The 16,069-nt window shown below is 36.0% G+C and overlaps 1 protein-coding gene across 1 annotated transcript in view; it reads left to right on the top strand.

Moving 5' to 3' along the window:
• The window catches only part of LOC134385705 (transmembrane protease serine 11C-like), a 63,310-nt gene that overhangs the window by 23,007 nt on the left and 24,234 nt on the right, over window positions 1-16,069 (top strand). Inside the window, exons 4-5 of the mRNA XM_063107437.1 lie at window positions 7,682-7,749; window positions 13,287-13,450. Of these exons, the coding sequence (XP_062963507.1) occupies window positions 7,682-7,749; window positions 13,287-13,450 (232 nt within the window). The remainder of the gene's footprint in view (window positions 1-7,681; window positions 7,750-13,286; window positions 13,451-16,069) is intronic.

Raw genomic sequence — 16,069 nt, 5'->3', positions numbered from 1 at the left:
TATACATCCAACCACCTATCTGAGTGCCCAAAAGCAGGGGGCATCTTAGATCAACTGCACAACCAAGGCATTTGTCAAGTAAATTTTCCACTCAACTAACCTGAACCTGCTAGGGGCAAATGCACCTTTAGGCATATCCTTCTCTTTGGAGCAGCCCATCAGATGACAAATAAACTATGGAATCAAGATTAGAAATATATAATTTTTTAAAAGTAGTAAAATGAATGAAAATATTCAGCTCTCTTGTTCTATCTAACACAGGTTAGCAGTGTTTTAGTTTGAGTAAAAATTATGTTAGTATTCATTCAGTTTCATGCCCAGACTATTTTTAAAACAGGAAATCATTGTGCATCAAGTTTTTGGCCATGAAGGAATTAAGAAGAGGCAAGGTTTATCAAAAAATGCAAACAACATCACAAGGCTATTATCTATGATATGAAACAACTTATAAAAGTACTAGTTTTCTGCTAGCGGAATACAAGGATAAAAGAAATAAATCATAGACACTCAGGATATCTGCAGACATGTGGAGCTGCTGTAAAATAGCAGAAGGGATCACAGACCTAATTTTCCCTCCATATCTGAGAATACCAAACTAGCAAACATGCACCATCTCCCTCATACCCACTTGTGGAGCACTTGTCACATAAAGGTAGTACAGTATTTTCCTGCCTCTATAACAACAAATCATCTTATAATTCTTTGTAACACATCTAACAGTATAAGTTAACAATATAACAACACCACCAACAAAGTTTTCCGATGTATCTGTGAGCTGACTTGAAAGAGGGAATTTTAAAGACCTGGATTTTTAATTCAAAAATTAATTATGAAAGAATATCTTAAACAATACTATACCATTGATACACTAAAATTTGGTGTTTTAGAGACCAGAAATTCTTGGGAAAAGTGGTTCCAATTATTTTCTGGAATTTTTTCCTCCTTTCTCATGTAATATAGCTATTTTTGTGGACCTTTAGAACTTCGACTTTATTGTGAAGTTTTTCAAAGGACAATCTTTTGTATTTTTTTATGTAATTTCACAATATAACCATCTATTTGGGGTTTGATCAGATTCATCTGTTTATTAAAAACGTGTTGATTGATACTTTTAAGCTTCCTGTGTTTCATAAATATTATAATAACCCATTTCTTACCCATAAAGGTAGTTTTAATATCATAAATGATCATGATTTTGTAGTTAATAAACCCAACCTTGGGTTCATCATTTTTAAGATCTTTCCATCAACATAATCCAGTCTCCTTCCATACATTTGTCTCTCTGGGGCTTGGGTGGCATTTTGTGCATTTTTCTTCAGGGGGAAGGGAAAGAGGGAAGTGGTATGAGATGAGGAAGCTGAGAGAAGAAAATACTAGGTCCATTATGGCATTAAAGAGTGAGATTCAGAGTTGTGATGTGTGTGTCCTTGAATTTCCAACCTTGTTCTTCCTTATTTCTGGGAGAAGAATTAGTTCTAAAATACCTGTTCAAGGCCCTTTCTAATAACTATAAGTCAGTTCTGAGACTTGGCATTTCGTTTTCAGGTCAAATATTTAACAACCCATTATCTACAGGGTCCCAAGAGACTGAGCTTCTTAAAAGTAGGAATTGAAGGGCCGGCTCCGTGGCTCATTCGGGGGAGTGCGGCGCTGATAACCCTGAGGCTGCGGGTTCAGATCCTATGTAGGGATGGCCGGTGCACTCACTGGCTGAGTGCAGACCACACCGTGCCAAGGGTGGCTTCCCCTTACCGGTCAAAAAAAAAAAAAAAGTAGAAATTGTATGAGTGTTACTGAAAAATTCCCGTAATTCTTCCTTACACCCTAAGCATAAAGTAACTATTCACTCTAAGGATGACAGGTTTGGGTATTATCTCATGTATGTGTTGATTTTTTGAGGTATTGTGAGGTTTAGGAAGATGGATGAAGAAATTAAGAACATTAGAACAAAATATGAATAGCTGGTCTTTGAAACAGAGAACAACTCACTAAAAGCATTACAACTTCAGTTATATTTTGGTTTGGAGACAGTGCCAGACTGAAAATGGTTCTATATTACTCATTTTTTCACACCTTTATTAAACAGCTATTGTATGTCAGGTGTCTGAATTCATACTGAAGTCTGTTTTAAAAAGTAAGAGCATCATTGAGCAGTCATCAGTTTTGGTCTTCAGTCTCGTCTCTTTCCTTAGTTTCAGTTCACAGTATTCCCATTCTCCCACTCACCCAGTCACATACCCTAAACTCAAGTTTACTTCTCCTTTTCAATTATCTAATCCATCATCAAGTTTTATTAATTATTCCTTTAAAGTGGTTGTAGCCTCACTTCCAAGGTAAGATTGCTGGTAAAAACAAGCATTTATACCTTACTCTCTTCTCAGTCTCACTGAGATGGCAGAAGAAAAATAAAAATAAAGCCAACCCAATGTGCTTTACAATGACAGAAATATTGCTATCAATAGACTAAAAGACTGAGATTCTCTGGAAGATAAAAACTAGAGATATAATTAAGAGTAAAATCTCTGCAGCAGTTGCTGACAGATCCACAACCACGTGGGAGTAAAATATAAACTTCCAGAAAAGTGAGTGTTCTAACAGAAGCTTATATGAACAGAAGTTTGATAGGAACCCAAAATCAGAGACAGTAAGGAATATGAAAAAAAGCCAGATGTGGGTAATTAATTAGTGCACTTCATTATTTTCACACAAAATAACATATTGTGAATTAAATAAAGGACTAAATCAAATATTGTACTAGAAGTCCACAGCCTTGCAATAAAAAATAAAAGAAAAGCAATTAATATGAGCATATTGAAATGAACAGGGGGGAAAAAAGATCATTATTTACAATATGACTGTATGCTCAAAATATTCAAGAAACTTGATTGAGAAATTACTAGAAGCGATAGTAGAGTGTTATAAGGTACCAAATACATAAAAAGTAATAGCTTTCCTAATCACTAAAAATAACAAAATATAAAAGCTTTTATTTTAAATGCTATATAGTAGCAACTAAAACTATAAAATACAAAAATAAAATTAACGCAAATTATACAAAACTTTTATGAATAAAACTGTAAATTTTACTGAATAACACAAAAGAATAAATAAGGAGAAAAAACATGTTCTTGCAAGGAAAGACTCATTATTTTAATTTATTATCAATCCTATTCAAATTAATCTGTAAATGCAGTACAGTCCTTTAGTTTATAATGAAGATGTTATTCAAATTCAGTAAATAGTGTTGGGTCAATCAGGTAACTATCTGGAAAATATAGGAAGTAATACTTGTATACTTGGCACAATTACTCCATACCATAAATATATAGTTAGCTTGGGCAAGATTCTGTTTATTTAACTGAAAAATAAGACTGGATAAAATTATTTTTAAGGATCTTTATAGGTTTAAATTCCATGAATCTATTATTATCAATTCTACAATGTTAATTTCTAACCATTTTATCCCAAAATGTTGCCTCTTATTTCTGAACACTTACAGAAACAACCTAATTCTGTCGCTTAATGTGTCTTTTCTTTTTAGCTAAAAGTATGCTTCCTGTACCTTATAACCCAATTGTCTTCTCAGGGACAGAAACTATTCAGTGCTGAGCATATTCAGATAATATTTGCAGGGCTGGTCGGTTAGCTCAGTTGGTTAGAGCACAGTGTTGCTAATACCGAGGTCAAGGATTTGGATCACTGTACCGGCCAGCCACCAAAATAATAATAGTAATAACAATAATAGTAGTAATTGCAAAAACAAAAAGAAGATGTAAGGGAGGGGGAGGGGAGTTAAGAAGGAGAAAGAAAAGAAAAAAGATGAACTGCTTATTGAGAAAAAAATAGATTTATGAAATCAGCAAAAATACTTCTGAACCTGGAAGAGTTAACAACACTGAATTATTCTGTGCATATAAATAACTCTATGATTCTATCTTTTCCATAGGCTATTCTTTCCCACAGGAAATAAGATGCCCAAACACTATTGCTCTCTTAGAATGCACTACAGTATTTCAGGGTCTTTTGTTTAGACATCATTAGCTCACACACTGTCATCTTTTAAAAACATCTCTCCTGACTCAATATTCCCCTCCAGCACCATTTTTCTGTTCCTCTTGTCAACAAAATGGGTGACCCCCATTTCACAGAGGTCACCAAAGACCTAACTATTGCCAAACTAATGGTCACTTCTTCCTTGAATTTCTCATTGCTACCTTTCTTCCTTCCTGAAACCTTTTCTTTTTTTTTTTTTTTTGTCTCTATGACATCTCTGTCTCCATAGTTTCTTGCTCTTCACTAGTTGCTTTCTCCAGTTGGCTTTGCTGGTTCTTTCTCATCTGCAGATCTCTAACTATAAGAGGTCCTCCTTGCACTGCCCAGAGTCGAGCCTTTCCACTCCATCTCTCCCCATCCCTTCCCTGGTCTCCTCTCTTCTCTAGCTCTACTCCTTCTACACTTAACCTCACTCCAACCCATTATTTAAAAGCTGTCTACACTGATTACCCATAAAAGAGAATTCTTGGTCTTCACCCAAACCAAAATCTACTCCTTTCCTGGTCTTATCCATCTTAGTAAATACACCAAAATCAACTCAGTTGCTTGACCTAAAAACCTAAAAAATAAATATTCCTCCCAATCAACAAATCATCACAATCTATTGATTCTACCACCGAACTATAACTTCAGTTTATCCACTTCTTTTTTTGACTGCAGCCAATATTATCTTTTTCCCGAACTCCTACAATTATCTTCTAATTGGATTCTTTGCTTTCACCCTAATTTCCCTATATTCTGTTCTCCACACCGTAGCTAAAGTGATCTTTTAAAAATGGAAATTAAATCATATCTTTCACCAGCTTAAAAACCCTCCAGAGACTTTCAATTTAGTTCATATTTATAAAAACACAGAAACATAAAAAGAAAATAAAGAAGAAATATAAAGCTTACATAAATGGAGGAATAGGATTAAATCATATAAAATGAATTTTTTTAAGTAAAGACTTTTTTTCCCATTTTTGCTTGCCATTTCTCACTTCTCCCTCTCCCTCTACAGATTTCCTTGGACTCCACCTCCAAATAACTCATATTAACAGTATAGTATTTTCCTTATTTTCCTCCTTGCTTATATTAGCAGGACAGAAAAACAAAAGACATAGAGATGTTTGCCAATATTTTACCAAAATGGGTTCATTATACTCAGTTTTATAAAACTTGTTTCTTTTTCTCAGCAATTCCTCACAGAAATACCTCCAAGTCAATGTAAAGTTCTAATGTATTCTTTTCAACAGCCCCAAAATATTTTTTGGTATGATGTCATGTGTTTTAAGTCCTTCCCCTGTTTATAAGCCTTTACTTTGTTTTCAGTGTTGACTAATATAATCAACAATGAAAAAAAAATCTTCTACCTACATCCTTATATTTATTAACATTGGGTAAGTTTCTAGACTAAGATTTCTAAATCAAATCAGAATTTTAATTTTAATAAATGTTTCCAGATTGCTTTCCAAAAGGTTGAATTAACTCACATTTCCACCAAGTAATGTATTTGAGTACCCTTCCTCTACCCCGTCCAACAAGTTCTACTTCAGTACCACATAGTTTGTGCGGGGCTGGGGTTGTTTGTTTCTTTTCCCTGTATCTGAATATTCTTATGTGTGCTGTTTTGGCCACTGTTGTTCAGGTTGCTCTCTGTTTCTTTCACCAGTTGTGTTTTTTTTGTTTGTTTGTTTGTTTTTGTCATTTTCGTGACCGGCACTCAGCCAGTGAGTGCACAGGCCATTCCTATATAGGATCCGAACCCGCCGCGGGAGCGTCGCCGCCCTCCCAGCGCTGCACTCTCCCGAGTGCGCCACAGGCTCGGCCCTCACCAGTTGTATTTTGATGAGCACTTTATCTGTTTTATTTTCTCTTTGCCTGCAAGTCTCCCTTATTTGCATCATCATTTTTCTTTGTTGGCTTTTTGGGGGCCACTGTCTCAGTATTGGAGCCCCACAGTATGGAAGGTGAAATGTTCTTAATTCACATAGGCTGAAGGTCTGGGAGCAGGCATTTTGCCTCTCCACACCAAAGCCACAGGAGGAAGTCTTCTGGCTCCCCAAATTTTCTGCCCACTGCATGAGCCTAATCTCAGAAGCAAGGATTCTTCAGCACCCCTCACTGTTTGCAATTCCTTATTGGCCTCTTTTAGGCCATGAAAACCCACTCATTTGAACCAGTTTCAACCTTTTCCCTGCGTGTCTGCAAACCTCCACTGGTAAGGCTCTTCCCAGGGCCTGTTGTGATTCTTTGCACAGGTTCTCTAGGTTTTTGCCTGACTCATGGAAAGTTCCTCATTACCTCCCTGCTTCCTCGACTCCCATAAATTCCAGTTTCACATGGCCCCAGGAAAGGCAGATATACTTAAAGCTGGAATGGAAGAAAAATACGGTGTAGTTTAGTCACCATCTTTTCAGGACCCCACCATTCACTATATTTAGAAATAACATCCAAATTCCTTACCACGGCCAAGAGGGCCCTCGTTCCTACCTACCTGGGCAGTTTCAACTTATACACTGTCTCCCTTGCTCACTTACTTGAGTCACAAAACTTTGCCTTTATCCCTCAAATATGCCTATCTTATCTTTCCTTAGGACCCTCACACCTGCTGCTCCCTCCATCTAGAATACTCTTCTCCCCTAGATTGTTGAGTTTTCATCTTTCAGGTATTACTCAAATTCACCTCTTCAAAGAGGGTGTGTTTGATCATTCAAATGCTGTCCCCTGAGTCACTCCATCTCATTATTTTTTTACATTCTTTATATTACTTAACACTATCTCAAATTATCATATTTATATATTTATTTCTTTGTCTGTCTGTTGTATATGTCCTCTATTATTTAAATCATCAAGTATGACTCTATCTATCTTGTTCATAGTTTTATTTTAACAGATACTTGTTGAATAAATGCACATATTCCAATTGCTTTGGAGCAGGAGAAAAAATATAAATTAAGTCTCTTTCAATTCCAACAATAGGTTGCTGTTTATGAGTCACTGTCTTTGCCAAAGTGAAAGCGACAAGCAGTGCAATTTGTTGTCTGGTGATGTGTGAAGGTCCTACTGTAGGAATTCATCATCAGGTTGGGGAGGTCATGGGGGCAATTGAGAAAGTGAAACTTACATAAAATTTCTCTGAAAGATTTCTACCATATCCCACTTTGAACCTCACAGTAGCATGTAATTGAAAAAGTAGGAAAATAATTACAGTCTAGGCATTAACAGTGTCGCCCATAGTACAAAAAAAATTTAGAAATATCCATCCCTTCTGGAGACATTTCTGTTAAGTTTTATAGCATTCATATTCAATAAAAGGCTGCACATGGAAGGCAAAAACTGCCAGTTGGTCCTTTGAATTTGTCTCTTCAAAATGAATGTTCTACCCTATTATGCAATTCCTAATGACCTGGGAAAATTGGGACAATGTGAATTTGACAACATTAAGGAATTATTTAATTTCTGGGATGTGGAGAGGAGTAAACTGAAACATGTTTGCTCTGTATTGATAACTGGCCAAGTGGAATGATGGGTACATGGAGAGTTATACTATTCTATTTGTTTTTGTGTATATTTAAAGATTTCCAAAATGAAAACTTTAAAACAAAATTAGAAAACATAAGTCATTATCTATTTCACTTTCTAACAGATAAATGAAACATTTCACGGATCCAGACTGAGAAGACAGTATGTCAAATCTCATGTTGTCCAAGTAAGGTATGTGCAATAGCCTGAGAGACACAGAAAATAAACTTTTGTCCTTCACCTCCACATCTCATATTCAACAGAATGTTTTTTGCTTGGCATACAATTGAAGGGTTGAAATAAATTTGAATTTGGGGTTTTAAAACCCTTAGACTTCAAATGTGAAAGAAAGAATTTAAGATCTGTTAGGAAGTTACTAAACCAGAACCAGGAATTCCAGCTGATTGTAAACATCAGATGAAGGTTAAATGGATTTGCTTATTATCTGAGGAAACAAAGTCCAAAAGTAAATCTAAAATCAGGAAATAATTTAAAATTTAAAAAAGAATGGGTAAGATTTTAAAAAGCTGTGTATACAATGTCTGATCCAGGGCTGGCAAGCCAGTTTATCAAAACACCAAATGTTGCTTGGAGTTGTATTTTTGACTTGTACACAAATTTTAAAAATTGTGTTAAAAGTTGTGGAACTTTACATAAAAAACAGAATTTTCAGACTCTGTTGAATATCAAAATATCTAACAACACTGGGCCCACATTTCCAAATAGTAACAATAGGCAGAAGCTGAGGCTGCGCAGTTTGCAGCAGTATGGATATGTTTTTGCGCCCAACCAACTTTACTCCTCTCGTTTACCTTTCTGGTCCCTACAGAAATCAGAATTCACAGCTATTGTCTAGCGGACAAAATTTGTATCCAAACATTTCTAGGAGCAGAGAACCTGAAACTGATGTAGCAGTAGTAGAAAGAAGTCCAAGTGGGCACGCAGTCTACATCAGAAAACTATATGTACACTCACATGTTCATTTTAAAAGGTGTGTTTGAGGGAACTTAGCCTCTGGGAGAAGGGTGTTCATGGAAAGAAAAGAAAAATTAATTAGTAATGGAGGTACAAGATTGTTTTCTTAATCACTAAGAGACAGATACCAAACACAGTTAGCATTAAATACTTAATAACTATTTGACACCTATTTTGTGTCTTCATTGTGCTAGGTCATGAAAACCTAACAGGAAATACTACTCAGACTCTTCCTTTAATAAGCGTACAAAAGAATAAATGAAATTCCATTTTTAAAGTATGTATTAATTTCTCATCATGTGCAAGGAACTGTTCTAGGCTCTGCTGGGCATTGCAGAGTCTTAATATGAATAAAATACTATTTCCATTCTCATGAATTATTGAAAAATCTGCTAGATAATGAAATTGGCTACTGGTGCCTATAGCTAACATATCCAGGAATAAGAGTTATAAAGCAGATATCCTGTATACTGGAGATCTATAGTTTCTGAAGCATAGTAGAACACAGCTACCTAGGAACTAACCAAGCAAACTAACACAAAATTCTTACCCCACTAGATGAGTTGTTAGAGTCTGGATGGGAGTGAGGCTGTGAGCCTGGCTTAGAAGCACGCACTTGGGGGAAATTAGGCAGGACAATTCTTAGCTCTGCCTAGGCAGCAAGATTCCCTCAAGTAGGTTTGTTTGATCTTTTAAAAAATAAGTTTGATGAAATAGCCTATCACTCCCTTTTGAGCATGTTGTCCTTTGCCCTGTTGTCCCTTGCTGTATATCATCAGCATCATAAAATGTTATGGGCTAAGTTCTGTGCTATACTGGAGCTAAAGAATTAAACCTCCTAGTAGAAAAATGAGTGCCCTACCACCCTGCAAAAGCCAAAACCAGGATAAGACAAACACAGCAGCATAAAACTAAATATCACACCTCAAATGATTCTTTAGTGTTGCCAGTTCTCCTTAGGAGGAAGGGGGAGGGAAAATTTCCCTAGAAAGAAGAGATAGCATTCACAATGGACTGATAAACCATTCATGCAGTGGAAGCCATTCTTGAAATGCAATAATTCTGTATCTCTGTGGAGAAAAATATTGCATGAATTTGAACAAAAAGTTTCTGAATCTGCATGCTCCACAACAATAACAACCATCAACATTTTTAAAAAATCATATTATATTTATTTGGATGAATGTGGAATTAAATCAATGCCTGTAAAATTAAATTTTCCCTTTTTTCTTCCTGGGTACGTTTTTTAAAACAGCAGGAAAGTCTGCCTGAACATATTTAAAAATAGGATTTAAATTAAAATAAATCAAATCTACAACAAATTAAAATAAATTCTCCAGTATTGGTAATAAAAATCTCAGTGGCTGGAATGAATGTGAAATATAATTGTCTTTGGGGTCTACAAGATAAATAAAGGAGGGGTCAATTCAGAGTGACACTATTTAATAGAATGAAAATGAGATGTAAATCAGAACTCATTTCTTTTATAAATGTAGGAGAAAAAAACAATAACTACAAGCACAAATAGAAAAGTGAATATGCTTTGGAATCTACCTCTGCCTAAAACTAGAATTTGTCCTATTCTATTTTCCTGGTTTATTTTTTAAAAATCTATTCTATTAACTGGTATCCTCAGAGAACTTTATTTACATTAACTCATTTAACCTGAGAGCAACTCTCTATGGTTTGTATATATTAGTTGTTTACTTTACAGATGGGGAAACTATAAACCTATTTTAGAAGCAAAGATAGGTTAAGTGACTTACCAAGGTCACACATTTAGTAAATAATAAAGGTGTAATCTGAACCCAGGCAATCTTATCTAAATTATTGTATAAATTTATCCAGTCTCCATCTTTCACTCCTGCTTCACTACAATCCATTCTCCAAACAGCAACAAAATGAATGGGAAGGGCACATCACTCCCTTGCTTAATATCCTCTGCAGTTTCCCACAAATTCCAAACTCTTTATTATAATATACATGACCCTACCTGAGCTGGCCCCTGCCTCTCTCTCTCTCTCTGACCTCATCTCATACCCTCATCCTCACTCACAACTTTATATCTAAATTGACCTGCTACTGTTCTTCCAATAAACAAGCTGAAGTTGTTCCCGCCACAAAGCTGCAAAGCAAAAATTGCACCAAAGTTAAACAGTCAAGAAAGACTTTATTCAAGGCTGTTGCAATAGGAGAGAGAGGCCAGAACTAAGTCTTAACTTGACTCCACTGAAACAAAGGGCAGTAGGGTTTTTAAAGGCTGAAATGAGTGGGAGCACTTAGGCCATCTATGTGAGCTACTTAGTTTTACCCAAAGAAAGAGTAGACTTCTTTCGTCTTTATGACAGGAGCTGGTTTTATAACTTGAAGCAAGGCGTCCACTGAAATTAAGTTCCCACCTTCCCATAGAAACTAGAAGACTGAGGTGCTATCTTCTTTGATGGTTTGGAAGAGATGGCTTTCAGGTCCTTGAGAAAGACATTTCCTGGGTTGTAAAACTATCAAGAGGCTTTTAAAAGGTTTACATACACTTCAAAGGGGCAGAGAAAGAATTTACAAGTTTTCTAAAATAAACACTGTAAGAAAGGAAGGTCAGTGTGTAGAGTCAGGAAGAAGCCTGTCTAAAGTTTCACAAAGCTAAGGTGAAGGTAAAGGCCATCCTTGTCAGCACTTGTGCACTTGATGTTCCTTCTTTCTGGAATGTTCCTCCCCCAAATCTTGGCATGATGCACTCCTTTTTGTCATTAGGGTCTCACTGCAAAGAGGCCTTCCCTGAAGCTGTGTATAACATTACCATCTCTACCCTTCAGTCATTGCTCTGTTTTCTTAAAGACTATCTTTTTTGTTTTCTTGCTTACCTGCCTCCCCTACTAGAATATAAACAGCATGAGAGTGGGGACCTGTGATCGTATATGCTGATATGACTCTGGCTCCTAACTCTGGCATATTTGTCTGGACTAATACACATTTGTTTTTATTACTTAGTTAGCTTGTTGTTGTTTTGGCGACTGGCTAGTAAGGGGATCTGAATCCTTGACATTGGTTATAACACTGTGCCATAACCAACTGAGCTAACTGGCCAGCTCACACATTTGTTAAATGAACAAATTAATGGAAAGAAATTTTATTAATGAAAAGGAAAACTGCCTGTGGCAAAAAATGACAGACATTTGTCACATAAAACTAAACATTTTGTGAATCAAAAGAAGGTAAAATGAAAATAACTGTTAGTTTCAGCAATAAACAGGATCATATGACCCTACTGAGGTCAGAATAAGAATTCATGTGTCTATGTTTAGTTTGGTTGTAGATTGTTATTTGAACCTAGGGAAAAGTTTGGAGTGACCTTCATGGTTTGACAAAATCTTAAGTAAACAGAGTAAATGATATGCCCTTGTCTGTTCCCTAAGGAACACAAGTTTTGTCCCTACAGATCAGACAAGGAAACATTAGCATTGCACCTGTGAGAAACATAAAAGCAGGAGAAGAGGTGAGAATACTTAATAAATTGACATGTAATTATTAATTGGCTTAATATTCTATAAAGAAAAAAGGTAAAATACATTTATATCCCTAAAAGGAAGGGCATCTGGTATACATACACCCCAAAATGTAAAGTGATACAGGATGATGTAGAAATTAGCTAATTCATCTACTTAAAATTATACTGGAAAACATAAGGCATTATAGTCATTCAGAAAATCCTAGATCTCAGGCCGGCCCGTGGCTCACTCGGGAGAGTGCAGTGCTGATAACACCAAGGCCACAGGTTCGGATCCTATATAGGGATGGCCGGTTTGCTCACTGGCTGAGCGTGGTCCTGACAACACCAAGCCAAGGGTTGAGATCCCCTTACCGGTCATCTTTAAAAAAAAAAAAAAAGAAAGAAAGAAAATCCTAGATCTTGGCCATGGTTTTTAATTTTTGTTCATAAGTGTTATGAAGATTTGGAAGTAGATGTTTTCAGGATCTTTCTTGAGTACATAGGGTTGTTGTGGATCTTCAAATGTAGAAATGCTGAGAAAGAGGTGAGAAGGCACAGAAACAAAGTAGAATGGAATAGACATTCCATCAAGTCAGTAGTAATTACCTTCTTTTCAAATTTCTGGCTTCTACATTTGCATCCTCAAGTCAGAATTACAAATAAAATAAATCCAGTGTAACATTTTTGCTCCCAGTCACGATTTCCAACAGGTGAGAGACAACCAGCCCGCTATTGCAAATTGTGTCTCCATTGAAAGAAAACCAAGATAATAAATGATTCTCTCATTTTACCTCTTACTTTCATTTTGTTATCTTCTATTGGCCCTTCTTACAGAGTCCATAGTGAATTTATAATACATTGATATATTTATATTAATGAATAATTTTTGCACAGCAATCTGAGATTTTCAAAAATACCTCCATATTCATTACCTATAATATGCTTACAATCTATAATATTTACAATAACCCAGTAAATAAAACTATCATCCCCATCTTAGAGATAAACTCAGAAACAGAGAATGCAAACAGCTTGCTGTGTCAAGGAGTTAGCAAATGGTAAACGTAGAATACAAACTAAATCCCCCTAAATCTAAATTACATTCTCCTTACACTGTTCCTCTATGTCCATAAAGTGACATTTCCACTCCCTTGGGAAGGACTGGGATGGCTACCAGTAGCTCTGTTAACAAGGAATAGAATAATTCCACTAAGAATGATAGAGGCTCAATAATAAAAGCGTAATTTATTTGTCTGTTTATGTTCTGCAGCCGAGCCAAAGGGAAAGTGATAATACATGCTGTGCTGAAGTTTAAATCCTGTTATAAAAATAATACAGGAAAATTTTGGGATAGGATCGAAACCATTTTACGTCAGAAGCTAACAGGTGAAACTGGATCTTTATGTATAGATCCTTCCTCGTTTAAATTTTCAGGTAAGCCTTCTTATGTGTGATATAGAATGATTTTCATCTTTTAGTTTAAATATGGGGTTTTGCTATGCAAATGAAAACAACATTCTTCTCATTAAATATCATTTCATATAGAATGATAGTTACTTTTAACCACTATTAAAGTTTTCAGGGTCCCAAATAACATTTCTTTGCAAAAACAAGGCAGCCTTAAACTCTTAGGGCTTATTCTGTGGGTCATGATTACTCCCTCAGTTCTCTGGATATCTCAAAAAATGCCAGAATTGTTGGAGCCTCTTTAACATCAAACTTACTTCTTGATATGTGTTTAATAAACCAAATCTCTCTCCCTCTCATGTATAATCTAATTCTTATTCTCGGTCACCTAACAATATTGTGAAAGACAGCCTCTAAAATGTGGGGACAACTCTCCCTTCGTTACCAGGACAATAAGTGTCTCTCAGATCTTGATAAAAGTACAGCCAACAGTGTACACAGCTAAGCTGAGTTATCACTTCTCTGCTATAACAAATTTGACCAAGGGCAGAAATGTATTGCTACCCCTACAGGAAGGACTAAAAGGACAAAAAGGTTTAGGGGAAAAAAATATATACCAAGTGTTCATTTTCATGGAACATCAAAAGGATCCAAAAGCAAAACCAGAGCATGCTTCTCCTGGATAGGAAGCCATCATGTTGTTGAAATGGGACTCTCCTTAGGTTAATGGATGCTCTCTTAGAACCTTTCTTCTCACACAGCTTACCCTGTGTGGAGTGACCACAAAATAATAGAGAGAAACAAGCAGCTGTCCAATTTGCAGAGAATTTTCCTTCAAAGATATATTTTTAGAGACTTATATGCTAAAAACATGAACTCAAATGTAGAGAAACATAGCATTATTATGTTTCTTTATGGTACTTATTATGTTTCTTTATGGTATATGTAAAGAAACAGCATTGTTATGTTTCTTTTATGGTATTTGGAGGAATATCAGTATTCTTCCAAACTTTAAGAACATTATGTAATATCCCAAGAAAACAGACCTTCAGGGGCCTTCTCCTAATTTATAATTTTTCTCAGTAATTTTATTTATTACTACAATTTTATGAAGAGCAGTGACTGTTAAGTGTAGCACCTTAAGTATGGATGGCGCTTTGGTATTGTCTTAACCTCCTCCTGTCATTTAGAAAATTCCTATCCCTCCGGAGCTCTTCATTCTGCATCAGAAACTAGATGCCTCATAAAACTGGCTGGGACTCATGTGTGCAGGGTCAATCCCAGCAGCCAACAGGGCCAGTCCTCCAAAACCACCTTGAATCAAGTTGATGCAAGGCTCACATTCAAGACAGCTCTCACTGAGATGAATTGTGAATCTTCCTTGGTTGCCACATAAATGTGTCTGTACCTGAGGGATCTGTGAAAAGTTTATTTAGGCAGTCAAAGTCGCTGTCACAACAACTTATTGAATAGCCTGACCTTCTTATGCTGTCTGGTTAGTTCAGTTGCTTAGAAACTACATCTAAATATGTCAAGGTTGTTGGTTTCATTTTCATACAAGCTGCTTAACACAGAGGAAAAAGTCACCACTTCCTACAGCTGCGGCTTACATATCACTGGCCAGTGCTGTTAGCTACAGTGAATAAGCTAATACAGCACTAGTGTCCTATATTATTATGCACAGAAAGAGATGATATAACATAGAGGTTAAGGTCATGGGTTCTGCTATGAGGTGGCCTGAGATTTGAATCCCAGGTCCTCTACATATTAGCTGTGTGACTTTGGAAAAATTACTTAACATTTCTTTGACTTAGTCTAATAATATCATCATGGGAATGGTTATAATAATAATTCATATGGTTTTTATGAGCATTTCAAAGACCTAATACATATAAATATACATGATACATACAAAAAGCACTTAAATAAACAGTATTGCTACAGAATAAGTATCATTAATTGTTGGGTTTTTATCAGGAGAAGAAAAAGCACTCAAAATGTATGTCCTATGGATTGTGGATTTGCAAGTCAACCTGCAGATAGATAGATAGATAGATAGATAGATAGATAGATAGATAGATAGATAGATAGATAGATAGATAGATAGATAGATAGATAGACAGATAAAGATAAGATAAGATAGGTAGATAAAGAGAAGATAGACTATTACTTTTATCAATAGTCCCGCTCCTACCCCCACCCCAACTCAGGCTTCCCTATGGGTGAAAGGGAAGGAAGTAGAGACATTCCTAAGCGAGAGTGACCTCCCAAAGCACTAGCACAAGGACAACTCTGCCTCTCCATTCCTAAGCTCCCACCAAAAACAAATCACTGTATCTCAGTCTTAGTTTCTTCATCTTTAGAAAGAAGATTATGGTATCATATACTTCACAGTATTTTTTTTTCTGAGAATAATTGAACATGTGCATCTAAAGCACTTAGCACAGTGCCTAGCATAGCACAAGTACGCAATAAATACTAATCAAGATCTTCATCTATATATATGTACACTTTTACAGAGGACTATTTTCCCAGCCATAGCAGTTATTCTTCTAATAACTGTATATGTAGATATTCACTGCACAGCCAACTGAATCTTATGGAATATACCTGTGTGCCTGTTATACAAGAATTGAAAATAGGGCA

The sequence above is a fragment of the Cynocephalus volans genome, chromosome 9, assembly GCF_027409185.1.
Source record: "Cynocephalus volans isolate mCynVol1 chromosome 9, mCynVol1.pri, whole genome shotgun sequence".
NCBI classification, from domain to species: domain Eukaryota; kingdom Metazoa; phylum Chordata; class Mammalia; order Dermoptera; family Cynocephalidae; genus Cynocephalus; species Cynocephalus volans.
This window is presented reverse-complemented; position numbering and strand designations above follow the sequence as displayed.